The 21159-nt window shown below is 46.1% G+C and overlaps 1 protein-coding gene across 1 annotated transcript in view; it reads right to left on the bottom strand.

The window, feature by feature from the left end:
- Positions 1-21159, bottom strand: part of LOC137344595 (cyclin-dependent kinase 18-like) — a 73074-nt gene that overhangs the window by 33708 nt on the left and 18207 nt on the right. Inside the window, exons 2-5 of the mRNA XM_068007671.1 lie at positions 14202-14348; positions 2741-2865; positions 1931-2056; positions 59-115 (exon numbers count right to left, since the gene is read on the bottom strand). Coding sequence (XP_067863772.1) covers positions 59-115; positions 1931-2056; positions 2741-2865; positions 14202-14319 — 426 coding nt within the window. The 5' untranslated portion in view covers positions 14320-14348. The remainder of the gene's footprint in view (positions 1-58; positions 116-1930; positions 2057-2740; positions 2866-14201; positions 14349-21159) is intronic.

Below are 21159 nucleotides of genomic sequence, written 5' to 3'. Positions count from 1 at the left end.
CACGGATCAGGAAGTGGAAAGAGTTTATTGTGAGTCCAGTAAACGAGGTTAATCTCACCTCTCCCAGCTTGTCCAGTTTGACATAAGTCTCCAGCTTCCCAAATCCAATGTCTGACTGCAGAGAATAAAACAGAAATCAATTCAAACAGATTCACGGGACATGTGAGCGGCAGCGATAAACCCTGGGGTCAACTCTGGGGGCTGATTTTCCTGTCACTCGCCACCAGGAAATAAAAGAAAGAAAGAGCTTGCATTTATATAGCGCCTTTCACAACCTCAGGACATCCCAAAGCGCTTTACAGCCAATGACGTAATTTTTTGAAGTGTAGTCACTGTTGAGATGTAGGAAACGCGGCAGCCAATTTTCACACAGCAAGATCCCACAAACAACAATGTGCTAATGATCAGATAATCTGTTTTAGTGATGTTGGTTGATGGATAAATATTGGCCAGGACACAGAGGAGAACTCCCCCTGCTCTTCTTCGAAATGGTGTCAAGGGATCTTTTACATCCGCCTGAGAGGGCAGAGTTTAACGTCTCATCTGAAAGACGGCATCTCCGACAGTGCAGCACTCCCTCAGAACTGCACAGGGAGTCTCAGCCTGGATTATGTGCTCAAGTCTCTGGAGTGGGGCTCGAACCCACGACCTCCTGACTCAGAGGCTGAGCCGCGGGTGACACCTATGCTTCCTCCTCGGATGCTGATGAGAGGAATTAAAGACGGGGGTTGTGGGATTACCGGGGGCTTCCCCCTGAAGCAGGGGGCGGAGTCTCTGTGCCAGTGACGGGCGGGAACGGAGCAACCTCAGGTCAGGTAAGTGGACTCGGCCTGAACTTAACCCCCTCCCTCCACGCACCATTCCCGCTGGGCGAGGAGGGGTTAAAATTGAGGCCACCTGTGATTCCACGAACCATGTCCTGAGTGGAAATCACCCCTAGGTGGCAACCTTGACCAATGGTTTGGAATTAGAGTGGGGAAAAATTGAGGGGTAGATTTTGACTCTGTGCAATGGGTGATGGGTGACGAAGGAGGTAAGCTCCGAAAGCTTGTGATTATCAAATAAAACTGTTGGACTATAACCTGGTGTTGTAAGATTCCTTACATTTGTCCGCCCCAGTCCATCACCGGCATCTCCACATCATGGGAAATCGGCAGCCCGTTTTACACCTCTCTCCATTTTTACTTTCATTGAGTCAGAGGCGAGAGCGCTCTCACTGAGCCATGGCTAATACAGCCTGGGGAGTTACATAGGAACAGGAGGAGGCCATTCAGCCCCTCAAGCCTGTTCCGCCTTTCAATGAGATCATGGCTGATCTGTATCTTAACTCCATCTACCCGCCTTGGTTCCGTAACCCTTAATACCCTTACCTAATAAAAATCTAGAACCCTTATTACCCTCACCTGACAAAAGTCTATCAATCTCAGTTTTGACATTTTCAATTGACTCCCAGCCTCAACAGCTTTTTGGGGGGAGAGAGTTCCAGATTTCCACTCCCCTTTGTGTGAAGAAGTGCTTCCTGATATCACCCCTGAACGGCCTAGCTCTAATTTTAAGGTTATGCCCCCTTGTTCTTGATTCCCTCACCAGAGGAAATAGTTTCTCTCTATCTACCCTTTCAATTCCATTAATCATCTTAAACACCTCAATTAAATCACCCCTTAATCTTCTACACTCGAAGAAATACAAGCCGAGCTGGTAACCGATGTCCTCGGCAAGTCGTCAGTAGCGTACTGACACAAGATTGACTCCACATACAGGGATACCTTCCATCGCAGTGTAGAGAAGGCTTCCCCTCCCTCCTAAGACACAGGTTTATGATGTTGCTGTACGTAGTAGGCGGAACAGGCTCGAGGGGCTGAATGGCCTACTCCCGTTCCTACGTAGTTGAAAAGCAGGAGCCTCCGGCCGCTCTCAGTGACCGACTCACCAGTGAAGCCCTGCGGGATGTCCTGCTCAGGGTCTTGGGCAGGGGTGGGCTCTCCAGCTGCAGCTTCTGAAGGAACTCCTCCGGCAGCCTGATGTCCATCGGCAGCGACAGTCTCTTGCTCAGGTCCTGGGGGCATGAGGGGACGAGGGGGAGGTGGGGGACAAAGAAAGAGGGAACATAGTCCATTTAATTCTCCTGTCACAATCCTAAACCAAATTTAAAGAGTGAGTCTCAACAAAAACAACTTTAACAGAGTAAAATGTCCCAGGGCGCCTCACAGAAGCGTTAATCAGACAAAATTTGACACCAAGCCACATAATGAAATATTAGGGAAGGCGGCCAAAAGCTTGTTTTAAGGAGTGTCTTAAAGGAGGAGAGAGAGGTAGAGAGGCGGAGAGGGAATTGCAGAGCTTAAAGCCTCGATGGCTGAAGGCATTGTCGCCAATGGTGGAGCGATGAAAATCGGGGATTCGCAAAAGGCCAGAGTTGGAGGAGCGCAGCGATCTCGGAGGGTTGTAGGGCTGGAGGAGGTTACAGAGATAGGGAGGGGCGAGGCCATGGAGGGATTTGAAAACAAGAATTTTAAAATTTGAGGCGTTGCCGGCTTGGGAGCCAATGGGTGATGCGCGAACAGGACTTGGTGTAAGTTAGGATACGGGGCAGCAGAGTTTTGGATGAGCTGAAGTTTACAGAGGGTGGAAGATGGGAAGCCAGCCAGGAGAAGCAGTGGAGTAGTCGAGACCAGGAACATGACCCTGCCCCCCTATTGATTATCCACACACTGATCCGAAGCGAGAGGCAATACTGTACCTCCATCGAGAACCTGCGCTGTCCGTGATTCCTGTAACGCAGAGGAGTTGGCGAATGAGCGTCTTCTGACGTCACCTGGTCCTGGTGCACATTCAAGTTCAGCGGAAGATTTTCACATGCATTATCTAAATAAAGAAATACACGAATCAGTGATTGGGAAATAAACGGTGCCGTGAAAGCATTCATGAGGATTTGTTTTTTAGAACTTGGCTAAAATACATCAAACCAGAGGGAATTTATATGAAGCTGTTTGCTATACATTGATATAGAAATAAAAATGGGGAGAGATGTATGACTGGTGGTTGAATTGATATGGTCCATTTTACACTATCGCCCAAAGTCAAAATTACCTCCATACCAGGTAGTGCAAGTTAAAAGGCTACTCAAATATACCTTTCATATGAATGGAAACCCATGAGGAGCACACCATGCACTCCCAAAGGGAAAGGCTACGCATCTGGAGTGTGTCTGGGGAAATAAGCTGTATTGAGCTGCATACAGAGTGACACCACAAGTCCCGGCCAGATTGGAGACGATTGGGTAATTCCCCCCTCAATCACGTCTGGAGACCGCACTGCTGGAAACTAGGATTGATTTTACGCAGATCATTTGTATTATGGAACTATCCTCCGCTCACTGCATTTTGCTGGAGAAATAATCCTGCTGTAGTCGGGAGACTTTGCTGTAGTTTTGGTCAGGAGCTTGGAGACTCTGTAAGTTAAAACCACAAGTCCCGCCCCCGCCTCCAAGTCATTGGCAGTGGTGACATGATGAAAAGAAATTTTTTGCAGTGAGTTATAATGATCTGGAAAGGGCGGTGGAAGCAGATTCAATAATAACTTTCAAAAGGGAATTGGATAAATACTTGAAGTGAAAAAATTTGCAGGGCCATGGGGAAAGAACGGGGCAGTGGGACTAATTGGACAGCTCTTTCAAAGAGCTGGCACTGGCACGATGGGCCGAATGGCCTCCTTCTGTGCTGTATCATTCTATGATTCTATATTCACTCTGTATAATCTGTACACTGTCCAATTTATTGAGCATATATTTTAGAAATCCATTCAATTTTTGCTTGCTGTAAGTTACTTTTGGTTTCAAAGGCGCAGGCAAAATCCCAGAAGGATCACACGGCTGATTCCTGTTAATAGATTATAGCACTCGACAGATGTGAATACTTTCTACCTATGGTACGTTATCACACGGTTTGTTTGGTGGGAAGAAATAACAGCGTTAACTGGCTGCCTGTCCATTTTATATCAACGGTATTGGAAAACGAGAAACGTTGAAAACCAAGTCACTTGCCGTGGATCGTGACCGATGTGGGGATTGCTTGTGGAGGGGTCTGGTATTTAGGAGCAGGCACCAGCTTTGAGGGACCGATTTATTAAACACATTCCGCTCAAACCAGCCACCCACCAAGCAGCCTGTGAGTTGATGTGATTCAGGACAATAACAACAACTTTCATTTATATAGCGCCTTTAACGTAATAAAGAGGTCCCAAGACGCTTCACAGGGACGTAATCAAACGAAAAAAATTGACACCAAGCCAAAGAAAGAAACACTAGGACAGGTGCCCAACGCCTTATCACACCTCTCAACATCATCGCAAATCGCTTTGCGATGAGTTACAGCCACTGTTATCAGCTGGCAAACACAGCAGCCATCTTGCACACAGCAAGATCTCACCACAATGAAATGACTGACCAATGAATCTATTTCTTGATGGTGAACCTCCGTTTATGTAATTTCTCTGGGGATTCTGCCAATCTCCCGTCAGGGACTGTACCCCTATTTGTACTGTCTGGAGCACCCCACGGCACAATTACAGAGCTGAGTATCAGCCGTTGCTCAGTGGGGTGTACTCTTGGCTCTGAGTTAGAAGGTCTGTGGGTTCAAGGCCCACTCCAGAGACTTGAGCGCAAAATCTAGGATGACACTCCCAGTGCCAGTACTGAGGGAGTGCTGCACTGTCAGAGGTGCTGTCTTTCAAATGTAGATGTTAAACCGAGGCCCTGTCCTCCCTCTTAGGTGGATGTAAAAGATCCCAAGGCACTATTTCGAAGAAGAGCATCAGAGTTCTTCCTGGTCAATATTTATCCCTCAACTCACATCACTAAAAACAGATTTTCTGCTTATTATCACAATTGTGTTTGTGGGATCTTGCTGTGTGCAGATTGGCTGCCGCATTTCCTACATTACAACAGTGACTACACTTCATTGGTTGTAAAGCGCTTTGGGACGTCCTGAGTCGTGAAAAGCACCACATAAATGCAAGTTCTCTCTTTCTTTGAGTGCAGTGAAACAAAAAATAAAGTTATTTAGTCACCGAAGTGCTCTTTCTGCTTTGCACGCCCTCAGTTGGATGAGGTGTTAAATCAAGGCACTGTCCTACTGTTCTGGTGGTTTAGGTGAATGGATCCCATAGCATTGTTCATAGATGTGTATGGAGCTGCTCCTCCATCCTTCTCCAGTCTCTCCTTCTCCTGGTCAACATTCCCCCTCAACCACCAAGAAAACCCCAAATTAACTGGTCATTCATCTCATTGTCGTTTGTTAAAACTTGCTGTGCACAAAATGGCATTCACCTGCATAGCAACGGACAATTCACTTCAGAGAAATTCATTGTGTGTGTGAGGTACTTTGAGAGTCGTGATAAGATGCTATTTAAAGGCCTTCCTTCAGTGTCAGCCTCAAGCACTCCCAGATCGGTTACAGCACAGCTTGGATGCAATGTAAGGCTCCTTCTAATCTTCCGAACAATGTGGCTTAATCCCAATGCATGACGATCACTCGTGACTGCAGTAGTACGTTTCCCACTCCCTACATTGAGTATCCTGATAATCCCACTGACTCTCCGTTCAATCAGTGTTGTGAGCAGTTGTGGACCTACACGCAATGGGAACCAAACTCAAAGTCCCTCAGATTCCTGTCACTTTGGAGCCTTTGGGATAGATTCAAGCTGAGGTTCTAACATTGAAAGGACTAAACGACCCGACACCATCTCCCCTCCCACAATGCGACAGTGACTTGTTTTGATGACCTGTGGGTGAGGCATCATAATTGAACCTCTGGGAGGAGGCGGGTTAAACTACAAATTTATTTATTAATTCAATATTTTAATCTATGTTTGGGGAGGAGGAGGGCAGTAACGACTCCATAGGTTTTGTGCATTGAATAATGAGACTCTGCATCTGATTTTTATTTGTTTCAGCTTCTATTAGCCTGAGCGTCAACTCCTGTACATAGAATCATACAGCACAGGAGGAGGTCATTCGGCCCATCATGCCTGTGCCGGCTCCTTGAAAGAGCTATCCAATTAGTCCCACTCCCCGCGCCCTTTCCCTGTAGCCCTGCAAATTTTTACCCTTCAAGTATTTATCCAATTCCCTTTTGAAAGTTACCATTCAATCTGCTTCCACCGCCCTTTCAGGCAGCGCATTCCAGATCGTAACAACTCGCTGCGTAAAAATATCTTTCCTCATCTCGCCTCTGGTTCTTTTGCCAATTACCTTAAATCTGTGTCCTCTGATTACCGACCCTCATGCCATGGAAACAGTTTCTATTTAACTACTCTATCAGAACTCCTCATAATTTAAAACACCTCTATTAAATCTCCCCTTAGCCTTTTCTGCTCTCAGGAGAACAACCCCATCTCCTCTAATCTCTCCATATTTGAGTTCCTCTCGCTGCTATTTTAGTGGAGGCATTAACTCAATTTAAAATGAACAAGTTAAAGCCTCCATTGAAACACCATCCAGGGCAAAGCAGCGATTTGATCCATGCCCCCCTGTCACTGGCTTCAATGTCCATCCCCTCCACCATTGGCGCACAGGGGCTGCAGTAAGTACGACCTACAGGATGCTCAGCAGTGACTCACCAAGGTCACTCCAACAGCATCTCTCTTACTGAGAAGAACAAGGGCAGCAATATCTTGGGAACATGCGGGTAGATTTCCCCCATTCCCCTGAGTGGAGATACGTAGTGCCACCACTGGTGGGAGGGTTTAATTACAATGTGACAAAGATAAAGCAGCCCGCTTGATTGGCACCCCCTTCCACCACCCTAAATATTCACTCCCTTCACCACCGGCGCACAGTGGCTGCAGTGTGCACCATCCACAGGATGCACTGCAGCAACTCGCCAAGGCTCCTTCGACAGCACCTCCCAAACCCGCGACCTCTACCACCTAGAAGGACAAGGGCAGCGGGCACGTGGGAACACCACCACCTGCACGTTCCCCTCCAAGTCACACACCATCCCGACTTGGAAATATATCGCCGTTCCTTCATCGTCGCTGGGTCAAAATCCTGGAACTCCCTTCCTAACGGCACTGTGGGAGAACCGTCACCACACGGACTGCAGCGGTTCAAGAAGGCGGCTCACCACCACCTTCTCGAGGGCAATTAGGGATGGGCAATAAATGCCGGCCTCGCCAGCGACGCCCACATCCCATGAACGAATAAAAAAAAAATTTACATAGACACGTTCTATTATAAACGTGAACATAGGAATATATAACGGTAATACAAAAATAAGGACAAAATTGTATGACTTTATAACGGGGCTGATTTACATCTGCGCGCAATGGTCCAATTATCTCCCACCTCTAACCCCACTCCACCTGAAGATCTCTGCTTGCATTCCCACAGGAGATTGATGAGCAAAAAAAATTTAACCGTATTAAATGACAATTTATGATGGCTGACCAGTTTGCACATCTTCTTATTCTAGAAATGTGTCTGGTTTATATTTTATCCTCAGTGTCCTGGCCAATATTTATCCCTCAACCAACACCTGAAACAGATTATCGGGTCATTTATCTCATTGCTGTTTGTGGGATCTTGCTGTGCGCAAATTGGCTGTCATGTTTCCTACATCACAACAGTGACTACACTTCAAAAAGTATGGCTGTAAAGCACATCCTGAGGTTGTGTAAGGCACTATATAAATGTAAGTCTTTCAAGTCTTTCTTTAGGTTAGTGGTGAGATAGTGATAGTGTTGGATGGACCTCCTTTCTGACTATAATTGCTGTTGATAAGTTGAAAGGTCACTTCGCTGACCATTAGAATCGTGTTGTAAAAACAAAAAATGCTGGAAATACTCAGCAAGTCAGGCAGCATCTGTGGAGACAGAAACAGAGTTAACGTTTCAGGTCGAAGACCTTTCGTCAGACCATCGACCTGAAACGTTAACTCTGTTTCTTTCTCCACAGATGCTGCCTGACCTGCTGAGTATTTCCAGCATTTTCTGTTTTTATTTCAGATTTCCAGCATCTGCAGTACTTTGTTTTTTGAATTAGAATCATGTTTCCACCAGTGCGAGAAGTAATTTTAATTGAAGCTTTAAGGGTAAAATTTCCTGAATGGCCACTTCTCATCTGGGGCCTCGTCCGCCAATAGTGCGTATTGGGGAGAAGCAGGTGCATTGTCCACCCATTGAAATGAAAGGAGGGAAGACCCTGGGCAGTGCGCCGTTCACGGCTTTGCTCCACTGCAGGGACGGGGTAGGTTTCCAAAATAGGGTGGCAGCAGTGTGCAGCCCAAAACCCGAGTTAAGACCTTCGGGAGAAGAGGGGAGAAAAAAAGGGGAAGAGAATTGGAAAGTGAAGAGAAGAGATAGGAAACTCTGGAATTGATGTGTGAATCGCAGAGGTGCCGGTGGAAGAGGTGAAGGAAGATCTGTAAAAAGCAGTGGCCAGTGTAAGGGAGCTGGGGCTAATTTAACAGAAGTGAATCTTCCCAAGAGTTTGACCAACGTTAGCAGGTGAATGTTAATAATTGTCATTTCATCTCCACTTGGGATGTAGGAGTGATTTATTTTAATTGTCTTTCTGCTGTTTATTAATGGGCTTATTTCTGTCAAACAGAATAATTGGAATGTGGGATATCAAAGGAAACGGATGTGAAATGGCACTGGGGTGCTGCCAAAAAGCTTTTAGAATTCAAAGGCTATTCTTTCTGTCCACCTCCCTTTGATCCTGAAGATTAGCTCTTGTGCAGTGCCACAGAAAGCTCAACACTTTAACCCGTTCAGTACCAGAGACCAACGTTTTTCTAATTGTGGTTAACAGGTTAAGACCCAAAGTCCAACACATCATCATGGTTGGATAGAGCGAGAGAGAAGGCTCGATACATCAAGGAGGGGTTTATATGAAGCCAACCTTGGGAAAAAAACCTCCAGGGTTGCAGACGTAAGTAAGAATGACAGACTGAGAACTTCCATGGTTTCTGAGGGCGTGAGAGAGAAAGAGCTGAGGGTGGGGGAGAACCTAAGGGTGGGTTCGGCCATGATGCACTCCCAGCACAGGTCCTCACTCAAGCATAGCTCCAATCGCAGAATTGGCCCTTTACCAAAGGACCTATGGCCACTCGCACCCACTCCTCTGGAGCGAGGCTCCATGGCAGGAGCACAGCTTTGCCAAATTTAAATTGTGAGGAGGGGTGGGAGATTTTCCTCAACGTCACAGATCGTAATTTCCATCACAAAATTAGATTATGTTAGAGAATCGAGAGTGTGCTGCGGTAGAGTCGTGCACTGGTAGCAGGAGACATGATTCCATGGAGTTGCTGGGTTCAAGGTCATGGCAACCATTGATCACAGGGTGGGGAGGGTAATTTTACATCGAGTTACATCGAAACTACAGCACAGGAACAGGCCATTCGGCCCAACTCGTCTATGAGAGCATTTATGTTCCACATGAGCCTCCTCCCTCCTTACTTCATCTCACACTATCAGCATATCCTTCTATTCCTTTCTCCCTCATGTGTTTATCCAGCTTTCCCTTAAATGTATCTATGCTATTTGCCTCAACTACTCCTTGTGGTAGTGAGTTCCACATTCTCACCACTCTCTGGGTAAAGAAGTTTCTCCTGAATTCTCTATTGGATTCATTAGCGACTATTTTATATTTATGACCTCTGGTTCTGCTCTCCCCCACAAGTGGAAACATTTTCTCTACGTCTACCCTATCAAACCCTTTCATTATCTTAAAGACCTCTACCAGGTCACCCCTCAGCCTTCTCTTTTCTAGAGAGAAGAGCCCCAGCCTGTTCAGCCTTTCCTGATAAGGATATCCTCTCAGTTCTGGTATCGTACTTGTGAATCTTTTTTGCACCTTTCCCAGTGCCTCCATATCCTTTAATTTTGGGCGATTGTGCAAAATGGGCAATGGTGTGAAATGGGCAATGGTGTAAAATGGGCAATGGTGTGAAATGGGCAATGGTGTAAAATGGGCAATGGTGTGAAATGGGCAATGGTGTGAAATGGGCGATGGTGTGAAATGGGCAATGGTGTAAAATGGACGATGTTGGATTGACCCATCCATTATACGCCCTGCTCTATTTTTCCTTCTGTTGCCTTCTTTGAGCGAGCGTGGTCCCTGCTACAAGATGGATAACAGGATAGGGCTGTCACATCAATCTTGTTCCGATGAAAGCGCTCACTGATGCTCGAGGGAGTGAGAAAATGGGCCCTTTGTTCAGGGCCCCAGCACTCTATTCACGAGCCATGTGACAATCACAAGAGTCTAGATAATGTCAAAATTATGGCGCATAAAACTGAAGGATGGGGAAAGGGAATGGCCAGTTCTGCCAGAGCCCTGAGTCTATTTCTCATTATGTGTGCTTCATTATTTCTTCCCTAATCATTCTTAGCTTCCGTAAGCTTTAACACAATTGTCTATGATTTTAATGGATTCATTATTTTTGGTGAAGGCATATGAAGATCGAGGCAGTGGTTCAATCCGTCTCATGAGCAGCTGTAGGGACAATTTTCTCACTCCCTCGAGCATCAGTGAGCGCTTTCATCGGAACAAGATTGATGTGACAGCCCTATCCTGTTATCCATCTTGTAGCAGGGACCACGCTCGCTCAAAGAAGGCAACGGAAGGAAAAACAGAGCAGGGCGTATAATGGACGGTAAGTGTAGATTTGGGCAGGACTGGCACCCAAACTGAAGGAAGCTTCTGCCGGGCAATAGTTGGGCAAATAGCAATCATCAAAAAATTGCTTCATGAATATAGGCACAAGAGATGGAGTCAACGGTAACTGTTTGTGCTAATTAGCTATAACCCAGTATGTTAAGAATACAAATGAGTCACTAATAGTGCTCTAACTTAGCAGAGTGTGCCCCTTCCCTCTAATTTTATAATAACATAATCTTAAAATTAGAACCAGTCCATTCAGGAGCAAAATCAGGAACCACTTCTTCACACAAAGGGTGGTAGAAATCTGGAACTCTCTCCCCCAAAAGGCTGTGGATGCTGGGGGACAATTGGAGCTTTCAGGTGTCGAAAACTTAACAAGCACCTGGACAGCCAACTTAATTATCAACGTACTAAGGACAATTGTGTCTTTCTGTGTGTGTGTGTGTGAAATTGTAACTACCCTATGTATGGGAGTCAAGGAGTTAACATTGGTCAAATACCCATCATGCTTTTCTCTTTTATGGTCAAGTAACTGTTCACGTATTTCTACATTAATGTGGTCTTTATAGTTTTCCACACAGGACTGAGACTGAGATGGATTTTTGTTGGGTAAGGGTATCATGGGATTTGGAGCAAAGGCGGGTAAGTGGAGTTGAGATGCAGATCGGCCACGATCTAATTGAATTGTGGAGCAGGCCCGAGGGGCTGAATGGCCTACCGCTGTTCCTAATGTTCCTATGTTTGATAATTTTGTCCTCTCCTTTCCTAAAGGCACTGGCTTGTGCTGGGCTCTGGTTTCACAGGCACTACACCCCACCTCTGGTAGCTCATCCAGTTGGCCCATTTTCTTGCCTAAGCTTGGATGATGAGCGTCAATAGGCGAGCGGATTGTTGGGGGGAGGGGGAGCGGCATCACTGCGAAGCCTGACCCTGCCCGCCCTGACATCCAGACACACTCTTTCCAACAGGTATTCCCCCTGATTGTACCTGCCGATGGCAGCATCCCTACGGCCGGTTTGACTGAGAGCATCTATATCCAGCTCAGGCCGAAGGTCAAGCCGCAGACCTTCATGGATTGTATGGCTCGCTGGCATTACCAACTGAGCCATTGGATAACTTCTGTTCCTGAAAATATATGATAAAGCATCAAGAACAAGGAGTTCAGCTCTAGCTGAGGCCTTGCCAGGAGCCTTACTCACCCTTTACTGTGACCAGCAGAGATCCAGTGGTTATCTGGGTGCAAAAATCCAAAATACAACAATGTTTCACTGTTTATACTGTTTGATGGCTCCACTGATTTTTTTATTAATGTGTAACTTAGATGAAGGGTCAAGGCCCACAGTGCAGGACACCACCAAGGTTGAAAAGAGCAGCAAAGGAAAGAAGATAAATCAAGAAATAACAAATTGAAGAGGTACTACCGATCAGTCAGTAACTAACAGTGTGTTGAATAGTCAGTTAAAATCTTTTCTTTTATTCGTTCATGGGATGTGGGCGTCGCTGGCGAGGCCGGCATTTATTGCCCATCCCTAATTGCCCTTGAGAAGGTGGTGGTGAGCCGCCTTCTTGAACCGTTGCAGTCCGTGTGGTGACGGTTCTCCCACAGTGCTGTTAGGAAGGGAGTTCCAGGATTTTGACCCAGCGACGATGAAGGAACGGCGATATATTTCCAAGTCGGGATGGTGTGTGACTTGGAGGGGAACGTGCAGGTGGTGTCGTTCCCATGTGCCTGCTGCCCTTGTCCTTCTAGGTGGCAGAGGTCGCGGGTTTGTGAGGTGCTGTCGAAAAAGCCTTGGCGAGTTGCTGCAGTGCATCCTGTGGATGGTACACATTGCAGCCACTGTGCGCCGGTGGTGAAGGGAGTGAATGTTTAGGGTGGTGGATGGGGTGCCAATCAAGCGGGCTGCTTTGTCCTGGATGGTGTCGAGCTTCTTGAGTGTTGTTGGAGCTGCACTCATCCAGGCAAGTGGAGAGTATTCCATCACACTCCTGACTTGTGCCTTGTAGATGGTGGAAAGGCTTTGGGGAGTCAGGAGGTGAGTCACTGCCGCAGAATACCCAGCCTCTGACCTGCTCTTGTAGACACAGTATTTATATGGCTGGTCCAGTTAAGTTTCTGGTCAATGGTGACCCCCAGGATGTTGATGGTGGGGGATTCGGCAATGGTAATGCCGTTGAATGTCAAGGGGAGGTGATTAGACTCTCTCTTGTTGGAGATGGTCATTGCCTGGCACTAGTCTGGCGCAAATGTTACTTGCCACTTATCAGCCCAAGCCTGGATGTTGTCCAGGTCTTGCTGCATGCGGGCTCGGACTGCTTCATTATTTGAGGGGTTGTGAATGGAACTGAACACTGTGCAGTCATCAGCGAACATCCCCATTTCTGACCTTATGATGGAGGGAAGGTCATTGATGAAGCAGCTGAAGATGGTTGGGCCTAGGACACTGCCCTGAGGAACTCCTGCAGCAATGCCCTGGGGCTGAGATGATTGGCCTCCAACAACCACTACCATCTTCCTTTGTGCTAGGTATGACTCCAGCTACTGGAGAGTTTTCCCCCTGATTCCCATTGACTTCAATTTTACTAGGGCTCCTTGGTGCCACACTCGGTCAAATGCTGCCTTGATGTCAAGGGCAGTCACTCTCACCTCACCTCTGGAATTCAGCTCTTTTGTCCATGTTTGGACCAAGGCTGTAATGAGGTCTGGAGCCGAGTGGTCCTAGCGGAACCCAAACTGAGCATCGGTAAGCAGGTTATTGGTGAGTAAGTGCCGCTTGATAACACTGTCAACGACACCTTCCATCACTTTACTGATGATTGAGAGTAGACTGATGGGGCGGTAATTGGACGGATTGGATTTGTCCTGCTTTTTGTGGACATGACATACCTGGGCAATTTTCCACATTGTCAGGTAGATGCCAGTGTTGTAGCTGTACTGGAACAGCTTGGCTAGAGGTGCAGCTAGTTCTGGAGCACAAGTTTTCAGCACTACAGCCGGGATGTTGTCGGGGCCCATAGCCTTTGCTGTATCCAGTGCATTCAGCCGTTTCTTGATATCACATGGAGTGAATCGAATTGGCTGAAGACCGGCTTCTGTGATGGTGGGGATATCGGGAGGAGGCCGAGATGGATCATCCACTCGACACTTCTGGCTGAAGATGTTTGCAAACACTTCAGCCTTGTCTTTTGCACTCACGTGCTGGACTCCGCCATCATTGAGGATGGGGATGTTTGCAGAGCCTCCTCCTCTAACAATGTACTGACCAGTCAGTCAGTAATCTAACAATGTACTGAATGGTCAGTCAAAATCTAACAGTGTACTGAATGGTCCATCAGTAATCTAACAGGGTACAGACTGGTCAGTCTAACGGAGTACCAGGTGGTCAGTCAAAATCTAACTGTGTACTGAATGGTCAGTCAAAATCTAACAGGGGTACTGACTGGTCAGTCAGTAATCTAACAGGGTACTGACTGGTCAGCCTTACAGTGTACTGGGTGGTCAGTCTACAGTCTAACAGGATACTCATTCACTCACCATCATTCCTCCTGTTGTTCATCTGGTTGGTGATCTGTTCCTGAAACTCAGCGAGTGACTCTTCAATGGTTTCCGTCCTGTGCGCAGAGAGCGAGAAACGGCGCTTAAACTTTTTCATTTTATCCACTTTAGGTCCAATCGATGTGGCTGCAGGATGAGAATGGGACAGTGTGAGCTGAAGAAATGTTTCCCATCGCTTATCATAAAACCACAAGGGAATAAAATGGATTCCAACATTAAATTACTCCAATGTAATTCATTTGTGGAGGTTCCTGGGAGGCCGTCGAAGAAAACCTGATTGGATTCTGCAGTTGGTTTGAACTGTGACTTCATCACAACAAATGTAAGGGTTTGGCAAACAGCCAGGAGAACTGTAGGAACATAGGAACTGGAGTAAACCATTCCTCCCCACCCCCCCACCTCCATCACCCCATGGCCTGGGCTGGATTGTATCCAGGTCTCAGATGTGAGAGATGTACTGCACTCCACGGTCCTAAAATAGACAGGGGACCTGTAACCCTCTTAAGAAACATCAAGAGGATGTAGACAGGCTAGTGGAATGGGCAAACAGGTGGCAGATGCAATTTAATGTAGATAAGTGCAAGCAATGAGAATATGCACTCCACGGAAAGATGCTGAAGTGTGTGGTTGTACAGAAAGGCCTGGAGTTCCAATACTTAGGATAAGATGTCAATCTTGGATCAATGGTAGCAGTCACGCCTCTGAGTCAGAAGGTCGTGAGTTCAAGCTCCACTCTAAAGATTTGAGGACCTAATGTAGGCTGGCACTTCAGTGCAGTGCTGAGGGAGTGCTGCGCTGTTGGAGGTGCCGTCTTTCAGATGAGATGTTAAAGCAAGGCCCTATCTGCCCTCTTAGGTGAATGTAAAATATCCCATGGCACTATTCGAAGAAGACCAGGAGAGTTCTCCCTGATGTCTTAGCCAATATTTATCCCTCAACCAACATCACTATAACAGATTATCTGGTCATTATCACATTGCAGTTTGTGGGACCTTGCTGTGCGTAAATTGGCTGCCGTGTTTCCCTACATTACAACAGTGATTACACTTCAAAAGCACTTCATTGGCTGTAAAGTGCTTTGGGATGTTCTGAGGTTGTGAACAGTGCTTTATAAATACAAGTCTTTCTTTCTAGAAGAGTTCAAACCTCAATCAAATAAACCCCAATAAGAAGAACTACTTGTCACGCTGTATTCCTTGTGTCCTGACAATGTCCAGGAAGGTGGAACGATGCGGTCTTTATGATGGAGAGGATATAGGGCCAGAAGCTCAGTTCAGTGAGATTCCGTGGACTCCAGCAGCCCTCTGCTACTCTAGCCTGGTCAGTGAACATCAGCGGGCTGCTCTAACACATGGGGCATCACAGCCAACCCAATCTCATCCCCATGCAACATTCACACAGACCCACTTTCCAACAGGAGTGGCTGACCAGCGATTGGGATCGAGAACGCTGGCCGATTTTTTTTCCTGCTCCCATCCTTAGGCCAGTTAGAACACCATTCACTGCTGAGATCAGCTGACAGACGTACCATGTTTACCTTTCATCTTGGATTTGGTTGCTCTTCCTATCCAACATCCAGTCTTGAATGATCTAAACATTGGGAAGAGCGAAGCCATCGTCTTTGGCCCATGTCACAAATTCCGTACCCTCGCCACTGACACCCACCCGCTCCCCGGCCACTGTCTTACGCTGAACCAGGCTGTTCGCAACCTCGGCATCTTTTGTGACCTTGCGCTGAGCTTCCGACCCCACATCCTCCCCATCAGAAAGAACCACATAGTTCCACCTTCGTAACATCACCTACCTCTGCCCCTACCTCAGCCCATCTGCCATACCTGAGTCTAACCCATTAACTCAAAACACAGCATCACAATGAGAAAGTGGCTGCTGAAAGCAGCTACTGAAATATTAATACTGTGCTACCAACAAAAACTCAGGACAATTGGAAAAACCTTTCCATAAAGATCTGATGGAATAAAATTGCCACAGGCTCCCACCACAATTTGAGGCCCCGTTAGCACAATTTGTCAATTTGACAAGATGTTTTCAATATACTAAATTGAGCCTCGTTCAATAGTTTATGAATCCAATAAGATTTTTACTGTACACAGAGGATGGTGAATGTATGGAATGGCCTGCTAAGGGAAGCAGTAGGGGCTGATTTTATCAGCAACTTTATGAGAGAGTTAGAGAAAGATTTGTTAGAGGATAATAGTGGTATCATGGGACATCTCCTCCAGCCCTACTATCCTCCGAGATCTCGGCACTCCTCCAATTCTGGCCTCTTGCACATCTCCGATTTTTATCGCTCCACTATGTGCGGCCGTGCCTTCAGCTGCCTAGGCCCTACGCTCTGGAATTCCCTCCCTAAACCTCTCCGCCTCTCTACCTCTCTCTCCTCCTTTAAGTCGCTTCTTAAAACCTACCTCTTTGACCAAGCTTTTGGTCACCTGTCCTGATATCTCTTTATGTGACTCGGTGTCAAATTTTGTTTGATAAACGCTCCTATGAAGCGCTTTGGTTCGTTTTACTACATTAAAGCTGCTATATAAATACAAGTGGTTGTTGTTAACGTGATATTTCCTAGATAGTGGGATTGACTAGATGAACTGCACTGCCCTTTCCAGTCCTGTACATTCCTAATCCAAGATATACCCAATATGAAGATATTTGTGACAATTCACCATCGGGAAAACATAATCATTTAAAAATAAAATTATATTTTGGCTGAAGTGAGACAATGATATTCGATAAATTATAATTCGTTCGGGTGGAGAATTCAAGTTTATAGAATCAGTCAATATGTTGTGCCAACTATATAAAAAAACCTTGAAGTCATTTCATTTTTTTTCTCTGGATTTGGCTTTTCACGCATAATATTTATCAATTTCCTGATTCATTTTCCTCAGTAGTTATTCTTTTCCCAGCTTCGTGTCGAATGCGCCTGAGGAATCGTTGGTTGCCATGGGTTTCACGGTCAGAGAGAGAGAGAGAGAGAGAGAGCGAGAGACAGAGCTATCGTTTGTTCGACAGGCGCTAGATCAAACAGCCAGCATGGTTCTCATTAAAGGCAAAGAAAAGGCACTATGCAGAGCTGTTAGCTGAATCAATTTGCAGGAAATATTTTGCGCCTTGTAAACAGCTGTTAGACAAGAGAGACGGCCTACAGAACAGCTTTGATCTCCAACACGAAAAGCCAATGCAAGTTGATGAAGGGTCTCTACTTGAAATGTTAGCCTACGTTTTCTCTTTTCAGATGCTGATTGTGTTTTCTTAACATTTTCTGCTTTCATTTCAGTACGACATTAATCTCTGTTCATCCCCCCACTATTGGCGGCCGTGCGTTCAGCCGCCTAGACCCTAAGTTCTGGAATTCTCTCCCTAAACCTCTCCACCTCTCTCACCTCCTTTAAGGCGCTCCTTTAAACCTCCCTCTTTGACCAAGCTTTCGGTCACCTCTCCCAATATCTCCTTACGTGACCCAGTGTCGAATTTTATCTGATAACGCTCCTGTGAAGCACCTTGGGACGTTTTACCACTTTAAAGGTGCTATATAAACGCAACTTTTTGTTCTTTCTGAAACATAGGAACAGGAGTAGGCCATTCAGCCCCTCGACCCTGGTCTACCATTCAAATAGACCATGGATGATCTGTACCTTAACTCATCTACTAGCCATGGTTCTGTATCCCTTTATACGCTTGCCTAACAAAAATCTATCAATCTCAGTTTTGAAATTTTCAATTGATCCCCAGCCTCAACAGCTTTTTGGGGGGAGAGAGTTCCAGATTTTCACTCCCCTTTGTGTGAAGAAGTGCTTCCTGACATCACCCCTGAATGGCCGAGCTCTAATTTTAAGGTTACGCCCCCTTGTTTTGGACTCCCCCCTCCTGAGGAAATAGTTTTTCTCTATCTACCCTATTCATTCCATTAATCATCTTGTGGCAGCATCAATATGTTTATTTTTCAACAAAAAACATAGATGGTATTATATATATTAAAATAAACAAAGGGATTATCAAAAGAGCCTCATCCTGGGTAAACTGTTAAGTGTCAATGAGTAGTACAGGCTCAATGGTCTCACTAAAATACAATTGTAACGGTACCGTGTAAAGTGTTACTGTTTGAGAACTGAGTGGTACATTTGGTTAGCACACTAAGCCTTTATCTCAGAGAGGCTGAATGAATGAATGTCTCTTTTTCTTGCTAGCTGCATGGATCCTAAGGTGAAATTAGTTTAGACTCCTGCATCCCAGTTCCCAGTGGGCACAAGCCTAAAGCAAAAAAAAAACTGTCTATATTTCAGCACTAATTAGCACTAAACTGTCCGTCTCAGTCCGAGGCATAAGCTTTCCGCTAACTTCAGTGAGCGGGAAATTCCGTCCACTACATGCTGCGCCACTGACCCCGATTTGTTTTCCAGGGGTCAACTAATTTGCATGAACGACAGTAGACTCCCAATGGGGATCCACCCGTGACTGGGTACAGACCTTAGGCGGTGGGGGCGGAAACCGCAGTGGTGCAGCAGCATTTAAAGTGCTGCTGTTTCTCCTGGGACCTTGATCATTCTTGAAAGTTCGCGACTGCAGTTTGGAGCAAAGAGAAAAAAAGGAAAGAAGAGAAAGAATGTGTTTAGAAGCTGCTGAGTAGGAGTTCGAGGAGGAATCTGGACAGATGGAATGGGGCAGCAAAGTATTGGGAGGCAATAAGGAATGGCCTCAAAGGCACAGTGGAATGGCACTCAAACAAGTCCGTGGATGGGGAGCTGGAGATGTTCCTAGAGAGAGTCGGCAAGGGAAGGGAAACCCTTTTTGGGGATGGGGAAGGAGGTTCGTTGAGATTGGTGGCAGCAGTATTCTGGAGGGAGGAGTCACTGGTTGTGAGTGGCACTTCCATGGCCCCTTGGTCAGATACTCAGTGCCACAAATAATTTCCAATGCTCAGTGGGAAATGTCAGCCTTAGCTCAGTGGGTAGCAATCTCGCCTTTGAATCAGAAAGTCATGGGTTGGTGCCCTACTCCAGAGATTTGAGCACGTAATCTAGGCTGACAGTTCAGCACAGTACTGAAGGAGTGCGGTACTGTCGGAGGTGCCGTCTTTCAGACGAGATGGTAAAACGATTGCCTGTTCAGGTGGATTTAAAAGATCCCATGGCACTACTTGAAGACGAGCAGGAGAGTTGACCTGGTGTCCTGGCCAACATTTATCCCTCAATCAATGCCACTAAAACAGATTAACTGCTCATTTATCTCATTGCTGTTTGTGGGACCTTGCTGTGCGCAAACGGTCTGCTGCTGATATAACAACAGGATTTACGCTTCAAAAACCAATTCTTTGGCTATGGAGTGCTTTGCGACATCCTGTGGATGTGAAAAGTGTCATGGGATCTTTTATACCGACAAATTTGGTTTAAAATCCAATCTAAAAGATAGAACCTCTGACAATACAGCACTCCATTGAAGTGTCAGCTTTGATTATATACTCAAGTCCTGGAGTAGGTTTTGAACCCACAAGCTTCTGACTCAAAGATGAGAGTGCTACCACTTGAAGAATAATCACTTGGATGAGGTATTGGAGGGCGACCAGAGTCCGTGGAACCAGTACGACTGAACACCTTGTTAAGTACTAGTTCCTATCAGAAAAACCTGTGAATGGACTGAGCTGAATTTGCCCTGATTTCCATTTAAATTGTAGCTCAATTCAGACCCGAAGAAAATGATACACAACTCTCGAGTTCATCCATCTTCTACATGCATGACATCATTTTGGAAGTCTCTGTAAAATCTACACAGCAGTAATGGCATCACCCACAGTTCCACCCTCACCTCACTCCCACTGAAGCCCTTTTTTTTACAGCACAAAAACAGGCCATTCGGCCCAACTGGTCCATGCTAGTGTTTATGCTCCACTCGAGCCTCCTCCCACTCCACTTCATCTAAACCTATCAGCATATCTTTCTATTCCTTTCTCCCTCATGTGTTTATCTAGCTTCCCCTTAAATGCATCTACGCTATTCACCTCAACTGCTCCATGTGATAGCAAGTTCCACATTTTAAAGAAGTTTCTCCTCAATCCCTTATTGAATTTATTAGTAACTAGCTTATATTTATAACCCCTAGTTTTGAACTCATCCACAAGAGAAAACATCTTCTCTATGTCTACCCGATCAAACCCCTTCATAATTTTAAAGACTTCTATTAGGTCAGCCTTTTCTTTTCTAGAGGAAAGAACCCCAGCCTGTTCAGTCTTTCCTGAATATAACAGGGACTATGTACCAGGGACTACTGTACGAGTACACGATAAATTCAACAACCTCGGAATATACCCTTGCCAGGACATTCTTGTCCACTCATAGACTCGAGTTCTCTAACACGCTCCTCACCGGCCTTCTGAGCTTCACGCTACTCAAGCTTCAATTCATTCAAAACTCCATCACCTGCTCACCCATCATGCCCACCGTCGCCAACCTCCATCGGCTTCCTAGCAACCAACACATTGAACTTGAGATTCTCGTCCTCCTTTCCAATTCCTTTCATGGCTTCGCCCATCCCTGTTCTGCAACCAGCATTGCCTGTGCCTTTCAGTCCTCCAACTAGGCCCAACCATCTTCAGCTGCTTCATCAATGACCTTCCCTCCATCATAAGGTCAGAAATGGGGATGTTCGCTGATGACTGCACAGTGTTCAGTTCCATTCGCAACCCCTCAGATAATGAAGCAGTCCGAGCCTGCATGCAGCAAGACCTGGACAACATCCAGGCTTGGGCTGATAAGTGGCAAGTAACATTCGCGCCAGATAAGTGCCAGGCAATGACCATCTCCAACAAGAGAGAGTCTAACCACCTCCCCTTGACATTCAATAGCATTACCATCGTCGAATCCCCCACCATCAACATCCTGGGGGTCACCATTGACCAGAAACTTAACTGGACCAGCCATAT

Source organism: Heptranchias perlo, chromosome 27, assembly GCF_035084215.1.
Source record: "Heptranchias perlo isolate sHepPer1 chromosome 27, sHepPer1.hap1, whole genome shotgun sequence".
NCBI classification, from domain to species: Eukaryota; Metazoa; Chordata; class Chondrichthyes; order Hexanchiformes; family Hexanchidae; genus Heptranchias; species Heptranchias perlo.
Note: the sequence above shows the minus strand (reverse complement) of the source record. Positions and strands in the feature narration are given on the sequence as shown.